Source organism: Carya illinoinensis, chromosome 1 (genome assembly GCF_018687715.1).
Source record: "Carya illinoinensis cultivar Pawnee chromosome 1, C.illinoinensisPawnee_v1, whole genome shotgun sequence".
Lineage (NCBI taxonomy): Eukaryota > Viridiplantae > Streptophyta > Magnoliopsida > Fagales > Juglandaceae > Carya > Carya illinoinensis.
The window spans coordinates 16,342,086-16,362,680 of NC_056752.1; the positions used below are offsets into that span (position 1 = coordinate 16,342,086).

Here is a 20,595-nt window from a genome sequence, read left to right on the forward strand (position 1 = left end):
GAATAGAAATTAATGTGTATTCTTGAATTGAGTTTCTATTTACTTTGGAATACTCCTAAACAGATTTTTATGTTTAATTTTAGAGTTTATAAAAGAGCAAGTCAAAGCCCAGTCAAATTCAAATGAGGACTTTCATGAGGTTTTAGAGCAATTTGGATCAAGAAAAAAAAGAAAAAAAAAATCACAAAAAGAGATTGCAAGAAGTCCAAGTTCGAAATTCACTAGGAGACAGCCTGGACATATTTTAGTATTTTAATAATAACTTTCCACTCACATATTAAATTGATGCGATTCTTGATGCGTTGGAAAGATATTCAAAGGGCTATAAATTTGTTTCTAATAAAAATTTTCAAATTCAAACTCCTGAAATACATACGTGACTGCCAAGATTAGTCCTAAAATTTAGGCAATTATTTTTATGTGGGAATCATGAAAATATTAGGATTTCTTTCCTACCCTATATAAGTATATCATTAGTACGAAATTGAGGGGAGGGTGGGAGAGGCAGAAAAGAAAGACTTCCGATTTTTGAAAAAGAGGATGCTAGGACTTGGAGAACTTATTTTTCAGAAAAAGAATTTTTTTTCTTTCGAATGAGGAACTGATTCCTTGGTGAGACTAGGGATGAACTTGCATATTAGATAATATTTTTAATTTATGTATTTGATTTTCAATTATTAAAACTCTCTTATTTTATCATTCTTAATTCATTGTTGACATTTTCTTCTCCAAATAATCATAAAATTTATTTTATTTATGGATTCAGTCATACTTTTTCTATTGAATGAATTAGTTCTTGGATTATGTTTGGATCAATTATTTATCTATATTGATTTAGTTCTTTGTTGCAATATTGCTCCCTGAATATATTGTCGTCGTTTGATTTTCTCAATAGTGATAATAATTTACGTATTTTAAAAGTGGTGAATAATTTTTCAAAGGGTTACATTAGTTTATAAATCTATACCTTCTGATTGAAAATTTTGGGAAGTAAGTTTCCAGTTGAGTTATTCAATGAATTAAGAATAATTAAAATATTAGATTTGTGCAAGAGATTCCCAATGTTTTATTGTTCGTCAAATTTGAGTACTTTTTCCGTTAGTCAGTTTGTTTCACTTTAATTTACGTTTAAAATTAATTTTTGTTGTCCATTAATCATTTAATATTTTTCTTTAATTTTTTTGTTCCTTCTGTTATTCTTTTAATTTGTCTCCCTATGGAATCGACATCCCAAAACTGTGTTACAATTATCGCATTATTTTTTAAGCGTAATTAGGTCGTAAGATAGCTTTTAGCCTTCTCATCAACCATTATTTGTGGCTAACTTGAACAGTAAAAAGACACCTACGGCAAGGGAGAACTTCCTCTACAAGCATTGCCTTGTAGTGCAATTGTGTGGGCCTTAACCGAATAGGCTATCATTTGGGGTTCATCATTTGGGGTTCAATGAGATATGGTTGGGGTTTGGATTTCTAACAAGTCTAGTTCAATTTTTAATGACTCAATAAAATTTTCAATGTATAAAAGAATAAATAAGAATATAATAACATAAATTTGAATGGTTAATAACATATAGAAATAATTTAATCAAATAATTAAAACACAGAGAGAAGATCCTCCTCTCCGGTGGAAGAGCAGAATGGTGAGGATGAGGGTGACTTTTTCTTCTAGAGAGAAGTGGGTCATAGAAAGAGAAGCAGGTTTATTTCATTCAGCCACATGGAAAGAACATACTCACAACAATAAGACTGCTCTTAACTTCCAAAACCACAGAGTTAGCCATTAATGCAGATGGGTACAATTTTAAGGTAAAATTTTCATATTTGCTGTAAAATCTAAGTATGCTTTTACACTTGAGGTTAAAATATGGTAGTTTCAAACGAACTGAAGGCATGTATCAACGGAATATTGAAAAGTATCTCACTCTGCCGAACAAAAGCTTATGAAAAATAATATAATAGGAATAAAAGAATGTGAAGATAAAGAGGGAGACTGGACAGATGAGAATTACAACTTGAGAGCAGCAATTGCTTCGGGTTTAAAATCAACCCTGAGACCCAACACTCGCCTAACCTCGGCTGGCGTTAACCTCCAGGTCATAGGTCCTGAGTTCTCGCCCCAGAAATCTAGAATCTCAGACACCTTCTCCAAGTTGAGGATTGTTGCCATTTGAGTAAGACGGGCAAACTTATCCCTAACAGTCCTCTGAGTCATGCCAGAAAAATGGCTTACCAATGCCCTTGCATCTCTGTCAAGCTGAAGGCCTCCGAGCTGACTGAACCTTTTCTGCATCATGATCACTTCGAGCCTCTTAACAATGAAGTCAATGACCAAATGAACAAACGAGTCATAGTTGTTGGCTGTCATTAGTGGCTGAAGCCATGCCACATTTGTCTCGACAGCATGAAGAAGTTTCTGGACCCATGGATCATTCATCTCATTATCAGCATATTCAACCTCTGACAGCTCGTAGCTGATGGTTGCTACACTATCTAACAGTGGACGGATTCTGGGTGTCACGGTTGCCACAAGCTGTTCCATGCCAGCATTCAGAGCTTGCTTGAAGATGTTGCTCATATCACTCAATTCAGACAAACAAGATTTCACTCTTTCCCTATCGCCTGGTGCTGGGAATACCTGAAAGAATATGATTTTAACCATATTTAACGTAAAACAATACAAACTATTTTTACCAGCAGGCAAATTTACATCTCTTGACAAGAACCTAATCAGGCGTATCAACACATTGGACAACAATGCCTGACACAAATATAATAAAGTGAAGAAAGAGCTGAGAGAAGTATCCAGCTTAGGAGCCAGAGTTTTCACATGGGACCCAATTACCCATCAGTAGAATCAATAAGGATATTAGGAGGAAAAAAGAACAAAAACAAATATTTAGGATTCTTTTCATATATATCATACATCCCATATAATAATAGTTATTAGAAAAAAGGATGCCCTTTAACAGGAGACCCAAATGATTATTAATATGGAGAGAAAACGTTTCTCTCATAACACAGCAATTGTTGAACCCATGGCACCCCAGACAATTTTTTTTTTTTTTTTTGATAAGTAAGACTTTATTGATAGTAAAAGGCATAGCCCAATTATACAGGAAGTATACACATAATACACCTAATAACCACTAAGCACTAAAGATGGATACAGGCAAATTATGACAGCCGTCCTCGTTAAAAACATGACAGAAGCCCAGGAAAACAGTGTGGCAAAAAATAATCTCTTCAACTCGTCCAAGGAATGCTGTCTTTAAAGCACCTATTATTTCTCTCCCATCCACAAACACCCCATAATACAGTGAGGTATTGAGTTTCCACACAGCGGTGATATGAACATTACCCTAAGACTTATCCAACACTTGAAAAGATCCACTACTCTTCCACGCATAACCCATGCCACACCAATCCAGTTAAAGATCTCAACCCACAAGAACCTAGCCACCTCATAATCTAACATTAGATGATCTACAAATTTCCCGTTATTCTAACACAAAAAACACCAATCCATAATGATGAGACCCCGTTTTCTTAAATTGTCAGTGTTGAGGATTCTCCCAAAGGGCCCAGTCCAAACGAAGAAAGCAATCTTAGGAGGAACCTTACATTTCGAAATACCCTTTGACGGAAAGCAATGGTCATTATGAAATCCCAAAAGGGCCTTATGATAGGATCGCACAGAGAAATAAGAATCTTAAACTCACCCACCAGGAGCCCAAATCATCCTGTCCTCAATAGCATTACCAAAAGCCAAAGCATACAAAGAACCAAAAAATCAGCAAAAGTTCCAAGTGTTCAATCTAGGGTTACTCTCGAAAAACTAACATTCCACTGGATAAAGCCATTGGAATACACCAACAGGTCAGCCACCAAAGCCTCTTCGTCATTCACAATTGAGTGGGGAAGACACACTTAAGAGCCCTTGCACCACACCAAGCATCATGCCAAAAAGAAACAATGTGGCCCCTCCCAATCTCAAATCTGAAAAAGTTGGAGAACCTTTCCCAACCTAAACAAATATTTTTCCACAACCCCACATCATATGCCCCCCTAACTTCATTGGAACACCAGCCCCCAATACTCCCCTATTTAGAATTGATAACTACTCTCCACAAAGCCTCCCCTTCCCGATGATACCTCCACAACCACTTCCCCAAGAGTGCTTTATTGAAGATCCTCAAGTTAAGCATCCCTAGACAACGACAAGCTACCGGAGAACAAACTTTGTCCCAATAAACAAGATGGAACTTAGCTTCCTGCCCAAAACTCTCCAAAGGAAAGAGTGGAAGAACTTCTCAACACAAGAAGCCGCACCTGCAGGTAAAGGATATAAAGAAACAAAGTATGTTGGTGGGTTAGATAAAGTGTTTTTTTATCAAAGTGGTTCCACCCCCTTTGACAAATAAATTATTTTCCATCCTCCCAATCTTCTTTCAAGTTTTAAAAGTATACCATATCCCAAATAGATTTCACCTTGAAGGTAGCCCTCAATGGAAGACCAAGATATTTCATCGGAAGCCAAGAAACCTTAGAGCTCATAGAAAACCCATCTGGACCTGGAGCTTTATCTTTAGCCATCCCACCAATCACCTAATAAACTTCATCCACCTCAAATGGTCCCTCCAACCAAATAGAACAAGACTGGTCAATGGACACCAAGGCCAAGTCATCAAGATTAGGCCTCCAAGAGAATTCTTCTAAAAGAATATTTTCATAATAATTGACAATATAACTCTTAATAATTTCGTGATCCGAACAAACCTGGCCATCAACCTAAAGCATCTCAATAGCATTATTCCTATGATGATAAATTTTTTCATCAGTATTTCTATCATGAGAATTAGCCACCCGATGGAAAAATTTAGTGCATCTATCCCCTTCTTTTGACCAAAGGCTCGCGATTTCTGTCTCCATGAGATTTCTTCCATCAGAAGCACCTTCTGGAGCTCCATGGTGATAAATCTTTTACTAAAAGACTACTCCACAAAAAGAGGAGAGATCACTTTCCTTCGCTTGAAAACCTATAAATCCTAAAAAAGCAACCATTTTTGAAGATCAATATGCCCAAAAACATATGCATTCCACATCTTCAAATCCTTCCTTAAGGCTTTGAGTACACCAGCCAAAATAAAACTTGGTGTGCCCTCCAAGGGATACGAGGTCCACCACGATCTTACATTCTCCATAACGCCCTCAACTATCAACCACATGTTTTCAAACTTGATATATCTATTACCCTCATGAATACACCCACAATCAACCCTTAGGGATTGGCTCAAGTAGTAAAAGCCTTGGTCTTGGTGGGATGCTCCCTACAAGGTGTAAGGTTTGAATCCCACTAGGTGCAAACAATCTCTAGAGGCCATCGGACTGGAGGATTTTTCCTTAAATTACCTGAGGTGCATTTGCGGGATACTTGTTGTCAAAGGCCTATGCACCCCCACGGTTAGTGGGAACGTTGTTCCCAAATACCCTATGCCAATAAAAAAATGAATACCTCCACAATCAAGCACAACAGGAAAATGGTCTAAACAAAAGCTAGGTAATCTCTTTTGGAGCAATGATAAAGGCCTTGAGCTTAGGAGTATGTTCCCCCCTAGGTTTAAGGTTCAAATCTCCTTGAGTGCAAATAATCTCTAAGGGTTATCGGACTAGGGGATTTTTCCCTTCAATTACTTGAGGTGCACTTGCGAGAAACTCCTTGCTAAGGACCTGTGCATCTTCAGGATTAGTCAGGAGGTTGATCCTGGAAACCCGGTGCCAATAAAAAATTAAAAAAATAAAATAAAATAAAATAAAAATAAAAATAAAAAAAAATCCTCTTTTGGAGCAATGTAGAATAATAAGCCTCCTAGGAGGGAGACACCAAAAATCTGTCCATACACCAAGCCCAGTTATTGGACCATGTGTAGATGCCACCGGCTAGAGGAAAATCCAGTAAATCCATATCAAAGATAAATTCAAAGAATTCATTCATTGCATGGCTAATTGGAGCTTCTCCCAATCTTTTGCTTGGGAACCAAGGCATATTAAAATCACCGCCAATGCACCAAGGTAAGTTCCATCAACTACTCACACCACACCAAACATTTCAGGAAGAGAATGCATATAGTTCCAGTGCAAATTATTGAAAGATACAAACATTTCAATCCTGGGAAAATAATGGAAAGACACAAAGGCTTAACCCAAGTTAAGCCTTACATTTTTTTTTTTTTTTATCTGTATTAATGCCTATTTGAATTAATCTCAATATCAAACAGTTAGCCCTTTGTAAAAGTTGAAAGTATACAATTGTCTCAGTTGGTTGAAGGTTCTGTTTTTCTCTATCTGCATAAACCTCAGTGACAGTCAACAACATTGCCAGCATAAATTGGGCTTTAGGGAATTATTATTATTATTATTATTTTATAGGTATGGGCTGTAGGGAATTATGAACTTCGCGAACTGAGTTACAGAAGAAACAGAAATAAAAGCATTCGTTTTTCCAATTTTTATAGATATCAGGTGTGTATTATAGCCTTGTAATTCCGTCTCAGAATTAGCTCTAATCCAAATCCTGAGCTAGTAGCAGCTTATGCATCAAGCAAGAGCTTGAATGATCAGACAATGTATCTATCTACTTTGAAAATCCATTCGTTGGTTGCAATATCTCATGTGAAGCAACACAAGTAATCGAATTGATAGCTTCACCTTCAAAAGTGTGGCATCCATGTACATTACCTCGTAATACTCTAAAATGTTTATGTCATGTCACAGACAATGCACCCCAACCAAGTGAAAACGTGAGGGATAGGTACAGACTAAAGAATAGTTCTGTTTCAATTATTCAAACTAAAGTAATACGTGATTAAGTATACGACTCACCTCAGCACATTGCTCCTCAATCTCGTGTTTGAGCTTAAGGACATACTCACTGCTAACATCCATGTTATTCAAGGCCGTTGCAATCTCTGTCCCGGTCTTCTGCACGCCGACACCACCCAAGAACAGTTTAGCACCGAGGTTGGGCTCTCTCGTCTTTTGTTGCAGAGCTTCATGATACTCATTGCTCAACAAACTACTCGCACCACTCAACACTGCAATGACCGAGCTAATATTGGATGTGGATATGGCCCTCCTCAGGCAACTCTGCAGAACATAGAAGACATCATCGACCATGGAAGTGGTCAAGCTGTCCGGCACCTGCTCATCGATCTTGATCGCCTTCCTCACATTCTCCACCATAAAGAAACCCTCTAGAATTACATAAAATCCGGTAAGATCTTGAAGAACCTTGCTAAGACTTCCACTCCTAAAGGCCTTAGTGGCCCGCGGAAGCACCTCCGGATCAACGGAACTCAAGCCCTTGATCTTCGATACCATAAATTCGGTGTAATCCTCCCCCAATTGCATTAATGATAGTATCTCTTCCAAGTACAATTCGATCTCCCTCGGGTCCGGACCCTCGGATCCTCCTCCCACAGCAAGCAAATTCTTGGTTTGTGCGTTGATCTCCGAGGACAATCGGGCCAACTTCCTGAACTCCATGTACTTCTTCAAGATCAATGAACCTCGAGCATCGCACTCCTCCTGGAGCTCGCAAATCGCGTAAACGATCCCGTCGTCGCCGCAGAGACCTCTCAGAATCTCGTCGTTTTCTTCGATTGCGAGGACCACGTCCTTGAACAGATTCGTTAAGCAGGATATGAAATTCACCTGGCTCGTCTGGTTAGGGTTTTTGCTACTCTGTTCCATTAACTCCACCATGTGCTCGAACTCCAGCCTCGCTCTCATTCCTATCACCTTCTTTAGGTAACCAACGTATACCTGCAATCCCTCATCCTCCAATCCAAGGGGCGAATAGATCCGAATGAACCGTAAGATTGTCGGGTGGTCGCGTTGATCTACGGCCGCCGAGAGCTTCTTGCGCACGATTGCTTCGAGCTGGTGCTTGGAGGCGAACATCTGGTCCCTCTGATCGGATCCTGAGTCCTTGTACTTGGCGTCGATCTGGAGAAAGGTCTGGACGTAATTGGCGGCGAGCTCGAAGTCTTCCGTATCGAGGGCCTTCCTGACGCCGTCAATGCAGTTGGAGCGCTGGACGACGGCGTCGATGCGGTGGAGGGTGGAGTTGACGCGGGACTGGGCGAGGTCGAGCTCGCGAACCTTGCGGCTGACGTGGTCGGCGAGGTCGCAGGTGGAGGAAACGTTGGAGAGCATGTGCTGGGAGTCGGCGGAGACGATGTCTAGGACCTCAGCGGACTTCTGGAGGTGGTGGAACTGCTTGTCAAGATCGGAGCGCTGGGAGAGGAGGTTGTCGAGGTCGAGGTCGAGGGCCCTCTGGTAGGCAATGCACTCGTGGAGCAGGCGGGTCATTGCCCCGACGTCAGTTAGGGTTCGAATCTGGTTCATGGCCTCCGGCGTGCCGAAATTGATGGACGTAGCAGAGGAGGTGGTGACGCCTCCATTTTCTTCTTCGGCCGCGATCGACCCCATTGTCTCCTGATCTTTCCAACTTCAATCCAAATCCCAAATACAAATGACGGCTGTGGCTGTTATTTTGGGAGCGGCTATGCTCCAGTGCGAATTTCACCGGTTTTAGAACGGATTGAAGAGATGAGCGAAGAAAAAACAAACAAAAAAAAAAATACTCACGATATCAACATTTCACTTTTACACAACTGTCTAAGATATAATACATTTATCATTTAATAAAATGAAACCTAAATTGAGGTAGAGTTGGTGGTAGAAATAGGGATATGAGGGCCATCTTTGTTTAACCTATCGCATGACATAAAGATGAGAAATGATATTTACATTTGTAGTTATGCAAGCGACGTATAGTTATTTTGAAAAAAATAAATTAATATGAAACTTACATGAAAAAAAATTAACTTTTTAATCGTGGACCTCACTTTTTTTCAAAGCGATTGCACAGCATTTGTAATTCCACGACTGTATATAACATTGCTCCACAAAGATAGTTTGGACTCCCGAATCTCGACACCACCCACCACCCCTCGTGGGTGGGTGCACTCATCGAGATGCTAAGGTAGATTGGCCTCCACGGTTGTCCATCAGCCCTGTCCAAAACTAATTAAAAAGAAAAATCTAAATTCCAAAACCAAACTCTAATAGAGTTTAGGTGTAATTAATTTAATTCGATCTGATTTTAAATAAAATTTAGGATCAAACTAGTATGTACTAGTTTTATATTTTTTTAAATTGATTATGCACAAATTATTCTTCTAAACAAGTACCTCCAATTTTACTAGTCCGGTGTTTCAATTTTAATAAAATACAAATTTTTCATAAAAAAATCTTTTATTAAAAAATAAAACTTCTTTAAAAAAAATATGTTTTATTAAAAATTTGTTACTGCTTATAAAAAAAATTTTTATAAAAACATCTGTTCGGTAAAAAAGCTCTATTATAAAAAACCTTCTATACAAAAATATATAATATATTATTATAATAAAGACGGCTGTAATAGGCCAACAGGGGAAATAGATATTAATAAATGACTTTTATCGTAGCACATGATTAGAGGTTTATCTCGAATATTCAAATTTTTCTTGTAGATGATACTTCAGTGTGTCTCTAGAGGGAGTAAAAATTCAATTTCTACAAATTATGACATGCTCAGTGGCATTTATAGAGTATTTTACAATGAGGAGAAGATCAAAGATTAGAGGATTATACAATTGTTGAGACCCCTTACTAGAAAAAGTGTTATAATATGAAACAAAAATATATAATAAAAAAATTTATTTATATTATTATATATAATTATAATTTATATTATTATATATATAAATTATATATAATATAAAACCATATTATATATAATATTTAAAAAATTAATTTAAATATATATTATAATGAACCAGTCTGATCTGATTCTAAAAATCAAGGAATTGGAACCGGATCAGTTCCAGCTGGTTTTGGCATTTTAGAAACCGGTCTAACCAAGTTTCTGATTAAAATCTAAACCCCTAGTAGAGAGAGAGAGAGACATGCCCCAATAGGATGTCGAGAGCAACTGTGAGAGGGAGAGAGAGACATTGATGGATGGTGGGGGGATTTTGGGCAATAGGAAGAGAGACTGAGAGGGAAAAAAAATAGAGACATAGCAAGGGGAAGGTGTTAGGTTTTAAACAAATCTAGTAAGAAACAACACTATTTTATTAAAGAAAATTATTTATATATATATAGTTGGCTAGGCTTGACACTAGAGCCTAGCCAACTATATAGAGTGTCAAGCCTAGCCAACGGTTCTCATTACAGTCAATATACTTCTAACATTGGGGCTTAATAATGGCGGGGTAGTTGGCCCCGTTGTCCAGCTCATCTATCCAGCATCCTTACCACATAGCAAAACAACTCCCTTAGCTTTGTGCCTGCTACTTGGCCCATTCACCCAATCTTCTAGGCTATAACATAACAGCCCACTTTTTGCAAGGGTCAGGAAGGCAGATTAAAAAAGAAAAAAAATTCTTGAGGTACGTCGTGGTGTCTAGTAGGGTCGAACACTGACGTATTCAGTGTGGTTTTAGTCCAAAAGCCACACCAACGAGTTTTGAAGAGGCTTAGAGCCGATCTTAGCATGAATTGGTGAAGTTCATTGGTCTACTATCGATGTCTCTATAAAGGAGGAGAGCGGCGGACTGTGTCGTTGGTGGGTAGAAGCAGATATGCATAGGAAAAAACCAGAGGGAAGAAGAAGACGGGGGAAGAAGAAGATCCGTAGGGTTATTAATCCCAAGTTGAAACAACGTCATTTTATATATGTATAATATAATATATATATATATATATATATATTTATATAATTGACCAATTCGTCGGCTTGGGTTTGGTTCAGACTAAAACCAAATCAGTCGGCGTCGTTTTTCTTATTTTTATACCGCTGGCAAACCGGTTTTCTGTCGGTTTTGGCTAGTTCTGGACTCCAACCAATAGTCTGCATCAGTGATGCTCGGTCCCATTGGTTTCTATACAACCCTGGTGTCTAGGACCAAATCACACGTTGCAATGGGAGGTTTTCACGTCAATCTCTAATCTGTCTATGAATGAGGCTACACAACATAGGATTTGGAATGACGAAATATATTCAACTCAGGAGTCACTTGAAGGTGGTCTCTAAGACAATGAAGTTGCTTTGCTTCTAAGACAGTTCCAAGGAATGGGAGGTAAATGTTGTGTACACATGTTATGGAATTTTGGCACATGCATACTCTATAATCACCCCCATTTCTGATCATGAAATAATAAATTTGTTGCCATTATGTTTATGAATACTTTTACTTGAATATTTGTACTTCGTCTTTTTTGTGATTTAAATGCGTTTGTTTTCGTTGTTATTTTTGTGTGAATAATCGTATCATGTGTCAATCATCATGGACGAGAAAGAGGACTCCCTGGATCATTTCTATAGTACTTCTCCATGAGTTTCATATGGGTAAAGAGAGTTATTGTAATAATTGGAGTGGGCTAGTATCGTGTTGGCCTCACTTGATAGAAGACTCCCTTAGCCATATCAAATGTTGTGTCTTAGAGTTGGTTGGCTGAGTAGACATTTTTCCATGTATATCTTTTGTGATGACCCGCTTTTACGTGTATTTTTACTGAAAATTTGTTTTTAATTTAATTAATATATTGGTTTATTTATTTTAAATTGATTTTAATTTATTTGATGCAGTGTTTAATTTATTTAGTCGTTTTATGGTTTTTAAAATCGTTTTCGGCGGATCAGTTTTTGGTTTCCAGAGTGAGGACTGGACTTCATTTCTTTCCCTCATCTTTTCTTTCCCCCTTTTTCTTTTTCTCTTTTCTTTTTCTTTTTCCTTCTTTTTCTTTTTTCTTCTTCTTCTTTCTTCCTCTCTCTTCCCGCACGCCTGAACCCCCTCCTTCCCTCTCCCCGTCGCCGACCAGCCCCTTCACCCAGACCACCGCCGCCGGTCGGCATGGCCGACACAGCCACCGGCGTTCGAACCCCCTCCGGCCGACGCACCACCCCACCAAATATCTCCCCCATCCGGCCAGCCGTTAACCACCTAGAGCCATTTCTTTCCACACGGTTTTTCACCGTTTCCGGCGCCGTCGTTCCACCTCCGGCCACCATCTCTTTACAGATTGTTCCTCTACCTCTTGTCGACCTAACCCACCCAATTTCAGCCCCGATCCGTTGCCGGAGCAGTTCCCACGAGCTCAACTCCATTTAGCCCCTTTTTGGCTTTCCACCGCCATTTCCACCACCACCCACAGCCAAAACTCATTTTCCTTAACTTTATAAATATCTCAAGACCTTTCCCTATCAATTTCGTGCCTTGGTTTGTCCCAGTTCGAAAGTGGGTAATTTATTACCCACGGCCACAGTGTAAAATACACTGTTACGTTGCTTTTCCTCCTCCTTTTGCAACGCTGCGAGCTTTCAAAAAATACCGTATAGCGCTGTAAGTATTTCCAAACTCTACTTTTAGATTTAAATATATTTTGCTCTAACAATAATTATTTGACTGCTAGTTGGTTGATTCCGGACTGAGTCCGAGGAGTTCGGAGGTCGGATGGATTGAGGACAGAGTTGTTTGGTTGATGTTGTTATTTGTTTGAGATATTTGTGCCTTGATGTTTGCTTTGTATAGTGCATGTATGTTCAAGTTTTAAAAGGGAAAACTGGGTTTTTCATGTAGTTGCATGCATGTACATGTGTTTGAAAAATGAAAGCTGGACTTGTAAGCGAGAAATGATTTATGGTATATATGAACGGTTGGACTGACTGGTTTGAGTCAGAGGCATGTGTAGGGATGGTGGTAAGCAGGGACGGTAGTAGAATCCCGCCTATGATTCCCGCCTACGGTACTCACATAGGGACGGTGGTGAGTAGGGATGGTGGTGAGTAGGGATGGTGGTAGAGTCTCGCCTGTAATTCCCGCCTACAGTGCTATAACGGTCTGGTTTTTGGGCCATTATCGGGGATAATGGCGAGCTTATGTTTAAAGGATATGTTTTGGGCCAAATGAGACTTTTGGCGTGAATTGGTGAGGAATACGTTTTTGAGGCCAAATGGGATTTTGGCGTACGTGGAAAAATGTGATTTTATGGGATGTGAGCATTTGCATTCTTTCCTGCATATTGTGGAGTTTATTATGTTTTTATCTAGTGGTGTTTGGATTTTGCTTACCTGCGGCACTATTTTTGGTTCCGTAGATTTTGGTGCAGAATTCGAGGAGGAGAAAGAGGCTGAGCCTGAGGATGCAGCTCCGCCGGAGTTCTGAGTTGGGTTATGCTTTGTATTTAGCTTTGAAACTATATTTGTGTTTTGTAATATTTTAATATGTAAGTTTTGAATAGCTTTGTATTAAACAAGAAAAATTCTGGTACTTAGTTTATGACTTTGCTATCTGTTGCGTGTTTCTTCGTGCACATTTGTTGCTTATACACACACTTGGCACACGTCGATAGGGTGGTGACCCGTGATGTCACCATCCAGACGATTCGACTTCTCCATGTCCGTGCGTGGGGATTTGGGGGCGTCACATCTTTGCATAAGAGTCGACTTGTGTTGAGAGTAGGCGAGTCGACTTGCACATTGGTTGGGTTGGTATGATTCCCCAATTTCGAATGGTGGAGTTGATTTCCCTTCCCTTGGTTGCCCATAAGGTGGTAGATGTATGTGTGATAAATATCTATATGATAATTATGAACAGTTATGTGATTGAAGTTATGGGTTTTACGTGCATGAGAAAAGGGTGATTCCTTGCTGATTGAGCTGAAATATTGTATATTTTAGCTATTTAAAACTAATGTATTTTAAATTCATCATGACATTATTATTGGTTTTAAATGGAAAAATGGTTAAAATAAATAAATCAAAGTTGTGATTTTAATTGATTAAAAGCATGAATTTCTGCTTGAATTCTACCAACTATTGATTACTGTGCATTCTAGTTCATAATTTTTCTTGCTTTCCATTATCATTTGCGTTTGTACCATTGTTTTTCTTGTTCTTCATGTTCATAAAGTTTCTTGAGCTATCTTTCCATCTTTTGGGTTCAATCCATGAACCTCAAAAGATAGAAGCACTTCTTGCCATCTTTGAATGGAAGTTGCTCAAGCTAATTTTTTATTTATGTTATTTTGTTGTTGAGTGTTTTCTTTTTTTTAATCTCCATCTCCATTTTTCATGCATACCATGGTTCATTATGTTTATGCTTTGTTTATACTTTGTCTTGAGCTTTCTCACCATTCAAACAATCCCAACTCCATCTAACCTCATACACGGCTACACCAATCACCCCACAAATCCACCAACTCATTTTCAACCCACCTAAATTATACATTAATTGGAAGGCTGCTTGTTTGGCTTAACTTACATCGGTTGGTGAAGCTAAATTAAGGTGAGGAACATGTGATGGGAAGGAAGAAGTCATCAAATGCTGCTGCTGTCCACCGAAATGCTTGAAGTAGAGTGCCATATTCAACAAGAGAAGTCAGCTGTGAATTGTGGTTGGGGGAAGTTTGGTGCCGACTTAATATATAAACATATTGCTGGGTGAAATAAGAAGAAAATATAGAGAAACATGTGCTGAAATTAAAGTGCATGATGTGCTGGAAATGAAAAAGGAATTGTGAAAAGAAAAAAAAAAAAAAGCAAAGCTGGTGCATGATTGTGGGGAATTTCCAGAATTAATTGAAGAGTCAATCGGTGCTGCTTTTGAAGAGTCAATCAGTGCATGAATTTTCTGGAGCTGCATGGGGTACGTTGGAGAGAGGATGAGACGTGTAGAGAGAGTGCAAGTTTAGAGAGATAGTTGGTTTGTGCATGGTTAAAGAGAGGGAGTCGGTGGGAAATAGAGAGAGACGTGTGAATGAATTGCTGTGTGCTGAAATTGAAATAACATATTGAAGAAAACAGATTGAAGAAGTCGGCTGGGAGGCAATGAAGAAACCGTGTATGAATTTGCAAGAAGTTAGGCATGAAGACTTGGTTGTTTGATTTGAATTAGTAAACTAATTGAATAAAATAAGAGAGGAGGAATGCAATGCAAGACATGGCAATTAGGAGAAATGCAAGAGGCGGCTGAATTGTGAAACAAATTGAGTGTGAATGCAACAAGAAGTGGCCGAAATTAAGGTGTGAATGCAAGATTGAAATGTGAAACCAATTAAGGTGTGAATGCAAAAGGTGGCTGAATTAAGGTGTGAATACAAGATTGAAGTGTGAAACCAATTGAATGGAGATGCAACTAGCCAAGATGTTCGGCTATAAAAGGGTGCAATCCGAAGCTTACAAAGACACAACTAAAACTTAGACAAACACAACTCAATACACACAATTTTCTGCTATGTACTTGAAAGAATTAGCTCCTTATTGTTTTCGGAAATTTTGTTTCTCCTTTTAGCTTCAAAGCTTTGTTGTTTTAGCATTTTTTTTTTAGTGTATTAAGATTTGTTCTAGAATTGTATTTCATTAAGTGTAATACCTTAATTTTAATCAAGTGTGCTATTTTGTTTCATGCAATAAAAAAAATTGTTTTAGAAGTTTTAATTAATTGTGTTACCTTAATTTATTGCAAGAAAGGTTTGGTTTTAAGCTTTTGTTTTTGTTTTTGATTTTTCTGAAACATCATACGTGGGGAGTAGAGGAATTGTTCTAGAGTTTTTATTAAAGGTTTAGAGATTAATTTTCAAGAGTGATACGTGAGAAATTGTTCCTTTTTGCTTTTAAATTTCAATTGAATAGTGAAAGGGAGTTTTCGTTTAGACTTTTCGTTCTCTATTTTTATTTAACTTCAGTTTAAAGTTTATAGAATACTTTTGAGATATTTTTACTTAGAAGTTTGGTTAATTTATTTTCTGTTTACTTATTTCGTGTTATTTATTTTTCTCACTTCCTTAAGTTTTCATTTAATAGTGATTACAATTGTTATGTGTTATTTTGAGGATTTGTGATTTAATTACAAAGATGAATTCTAGAATCTTGGTTTTGGGCATTTTCAATTTTCAATTCATGTTTTGTCAATTACTTTCTAATTTAGTTTAATGCTTAATTTAATTTTATTAATTTCTGAGTTTAATCTATTAGTCCTTTACATTCCAATCCGACAATCAAAATCAAAAGACATGAATCTAGTCCATGACTAGTACCCTTTTCCATCCATTGCACATACCATCATTTTATTTTCTCTTTGTGAAGTTTTTCACCTTTTTCAACGAGTTTGATTTCTAAGTAACTTTCCCTGAGGAGACGATCTAGGAATTTATTTCTAATTATTACACGACATCCTCCTGCACTTGGGATAGCTTTAGTGCTACTCATTTTTGATTGAGTCACTTGCATCGGCGACAATTAATTAAATATACCACTATTTTTAATTTTGTACTGTATCGGCCGGTACGACTGTTATATGCCATACCAGTCACTGGTCCGATACATAAATTGCACCTGTTTCGTACCAGTCCAAATACCGACCGTACTGGCCAATATTTCTGCCTGTATCGACCTACGTACTGGCCGGTATTTCAACCTTTACTTATTTTTTTTATTTATTTATTCATATATCGACTATCCCAAAATGGTATACAGAACGATAACGGTATCGAAATATTTCGTTCCAATGCCTTGATCGGTACAGCATCCGGTATGGTATTCAAAACATTGATATATACTGTGTTTTTCCTGAGAAGAGGGTAATTCTTCTGAGGGTGATTCATCACCATGCTTATATAAATGTGTTTTATTAAGAGGGTTATTCACCACCATGTTTACAAATACATAAGTTTTTGCCTAAGAGGGTGATACACTAATACATGCATTCACCCATTTCATTACATGAAACTGTTGATTGCATATTCATGACTATTGTTTCTCATTAGCGGTCTTGTCATAGGTGCCTAATCTACCTATAGTTTTGATATCAAAATCATAGACTTTGATGCATAGTTAGATCCAGGAGTGATACCTAAGGAGGAAGAGCCAACCCAGCTCAAGCAGCAGGTGTGTAGGTCTATTCCTATTGTAAAACTTGTCCATTTATGGGAGTTGTATTTATATTTATCAGTCAAGCGACCATATGTGTTCAATTAGCCTTATTTTTGGTGTATGAATGAAACAGTTGGATATGTGTATAATTATTTAAGTAATGAAGTGACTTGTGGATTTGTAAGAATGTATATATGGTTGACTTTGAGTACAATAACGTTTAGCCTTCAGACTAAACCTTTACTTTTCTGCTGCAAATAAGATATCTATTTTTTACACGTACACTTCCTAGTGAATATTGCACACCTAACCCAATTTGAATCTGGGTTTTGCAAACATCTAGAACTCTTGACACCACAAATCCTTATCAAATTCTTTACCAAGAAACAAGGCGCCATAGGTAATGTCTATGGGTTTGTTCAGGATGTTCATCTTCTACACCTTTGTCTCTTTCGCTCATGATCTTCTAACATGCATGTTTTGTTATTATTAATTATTGATTACTTTGATGTACTCTTTCAAAGTACTTAACACTCAGTTTTAAGATGATTTATGGGTGTATATGTGTATCATGAACCCCAAGCCGACAAAGGGCATTATCTCAGTGGAGATTTCATGGTTACTCGGGAGTGTCTGAGAGAGAGAGAGAGAGAGAGAGAGAGAGAGAGAGAGAGAGGCTTACCATGTGCAACATTGGTGTTGAAACTCATTAGGTAGCATCCGGTAATTCTTCAATGCAGCCATGGCACACTAGCATCTTGTCGAGATGCAGAGGATGCAACCCACACAGTGATTGGCACTTTCTATGTTGGTTTGGGGGGCTCTAAATGCCATACTACGAGTATAATTTTTATCTATTTTTTGGTATACAAAATAGGGGATTCCATGACGCTACAATGAAGAAAGGATCAGATTGTGTGGACTTCAGTGGGATTAAGGTGGTCTTGATGGGCAGAGACACCATGGTTGTAATTGTCGCTAGAACAAGAACGGGACGTGGGTCTATTATGGTGTAAGACAGAGGCTTGAGGCAGTGGGCCTAGCATCTTCCATTGTGTAGGGAAGAGCTTAGCAATGTGAGGTGGTGGTTCACAAAGGTCTGTGTCTATGGTCCTTGATATTCTCATTGTTAATGATATTCTCATTGTTAATTTCACAGATGGGTGGTTTGCAATTGACTAGGCAGCGACTGTTGATGGAGTAACTATTTGGTGTAAGCGCTTGGTGGCTGTAACGGTCTATTTCTTTAGACCATAGAAACACCATGAAATCATAGGAGGATTTCATGAATTGAGCAGTTGATTTGTTTTTATACTGTTGACGTTATGGAATTATGATTCGCTATGAGGACATATTTACTTTTATTTATTTATTTGAGGCACCTAGGATTATAATTTGGTAAAATGAATTGTTCCATTAGACTCTTATGAATATTTAAAATTTTATGATGCAATAAAAAATGTTTTGAGTTTTTTGGATGAAAATTCAGTCAACCAGAGAGTGCCATGTAGCACCTACAACAAACAACTGCCACATCGCCATGTAGGATGTCCAAATGACCCTAGGATCACTAGGACGTCTTTTTGGACAAATGGCACCATTATAGCTCTCCATTTGGAGCCTATTGTATACTTGTTAAGAGGAGTACACAATATAGGGTGGATGGAGTGAAAACCAAGTAAGCTAACATGCTTTCTTACACATTCCACTATTCTAACTACTCAAGTACATCAATGGCCAATCAACAAAGAGGATTTCAACCCTGCCTTCACTGCCCTATTCTATAACTTCCCTTCTTTCATCCGTCCACGAGACTGTAAAAAGAGAGAAACAGGCAGCTATCTAGCGAGAGTCATTACTGAAACCCCAAATTTTAAGGGTAATCAAAACCCTAAAATCCCAAACCCCAAAAATGTGCTACTCAATTTTGACTTATGTTTCCCTCTTAGTTTAAACCACTTCTATAAGCAACCATCCACTCATGCACTATTTCTTACACCATTCACTCCCTTACACTAAGGTATACTCATTTGACCAAACCAATTGCAAATGGACTTGAAACCCTAAGTAAAACACTAACCTTAAATGAGCCAATTGGATTGGTGTTTTTGGTTCCAGTAGAGACTCTACTTTTCCCTTCGTTTCTGCACAAACTTTTCCCCATTGAAAGACCATTCCATGGCCTGAATTAATTCCTTTGGTTCAACCTAAATAGTGTATTTTATGGCAAGCCAAACACTCAAGCTTCTTACCTTAAAGTCACCAACTCGGGAGCACCCTTCCTTCCCTCCATTTCCAGCAGATTGTTTCCCTTCTTTCACAAGTCAACTTCCCATCATATGTCATATATTCAATCCACACCAAGTCAGCCCCTATTGGGACACTTCCAGATTTCGTTTAGGATTTGATAGAGCCTAAGTCTCGAGACATACAACACAAGGTTACCTACCACTATTCATGATAAATAAAGATGCAATACACTTAGTATATATCTAAACAATATGCAATATTCATAACGAATATATTTTTTTTTAACAATACTATGTACTAGATAAGATATATTCCAAAACATCAAAAACATACTTCATAAACTTAAGATATCAGGTGATCAAAAGTTACAGTACTAGTTCAAAAGGTTAGCGACATCATGAGTACTGTAGACAGTGCTCCTTAAGTACATAACAAACTAATATAACTACTTAGCAAGCTCTTTGAGTAGCTCGCACAACTCAGGTAAGATAGCCATAATCTTATATATAAACTAGACTGATCAAAATAATGAGCCCCTCATCGTTGCATTGCGACCTAATCAATCTCCTCCAAGCGATCTTATGTTGATACTCTTGGTCTTGGCATATGATCTATCATTCTGAGAGGAATGGTAATTAGAACTACTAAGTGAAATTTGATTATAAATATCAACAAGTTAACAATCAACTTAAACTAAAAGTATAAAAATGCATGCATAACAATAAAATACAAGAATGCTAACGTGAACATGAATAAGCGTGACATAACTTAACAAATAGCATGACATGTATTGACGTGACTTGATGAAATAACTTGAATTGAACATGAAATAAAAGTGACATAAAACTGAGCTTGAAACTAATCATGAGTTGTATGTGAGACTAAATATGAACTGAACGTGAAACTATACATTAATTGAACTTGAACTTCATGTGAATCTAAATATCAAATTGGACATGAACTTGAAGTGACAAGAACGTGAAATGCCCTGACAATTAGAATGATTTCACTAGTAGTTTCATCAAAAGTAGGTGAACAATTATAATGATTCCGCCTAACGTATTTTGTCAGAGATACTTAGACAATCAAAATGATTACGCCAGGAGTATATAGTAATAACTTTAATGAAAATACTCTAACAATCAGAATGATAAGGCCATAAGCATTTTAGTGAAGATATTCTAACAATCAGAATGATTATGCTAGGACTACCTAGTATTGACTTGAATGAAAATACTTTGACAATCAAAAAGATTACGCCATGAGCATTTTAGTAGAGATACTCCAATAATTAGAGTGATTACACTAAGAGTACCTATTAATAACTTGAATGAAAATACTCTAACAATCAGAATAATTATGCCA

General features: G+C 37.7%; 1 protein-coding gene across 1 annotated transcript; it reads right to left on the minus strand.

The window, feature by feature from the left end:
- Nucleotides 1–1,754: 1,754 nt before the first annotated feature.
- On the minus strand, nt 1,755–8,680 carry LOC122311974 (conserved oligomeric Golgi complex subunit 4). Its single transcript, XM_043126780.1, has 2 exons — nt 6,882–8,680; nt 1,755–2,637 (listed from the first exon to the last, which is right to left on the minus strand). The coding sequence occupies exons 1-2, from the start codon at nt 8,490–8,492 to the stop codon at nt 2,008–2,010; spliced, it is 2,241 nt and encodes a 746-aa protein (XP_042982714.1). The 5' UTR covers nt 8,493–8,680; the 3' UTR covers nt 1,755–2,007.
- Between the last annotated feature and the right edge of the window lie 11,915 nt (nt 8,681–20,595).

Excerpts from the sequence above, each read along its gene's own strand:
- LOC122311974 (XM_043126780.1), bottom strand. The coding sequence starts at position 8,492 with ATGGGGTCGATCGCGGCCGAAGAAGAAAATGGAGGCGTCACCACCTCC. Across the intron at positions 2,638-6,881 it reads TTGAGGAGCAATGTGCTGAG|GTATTCCCAGCACCAGGCGA; the intron begins GTGAGTCGTATA and ends ATATTCTTTCAG.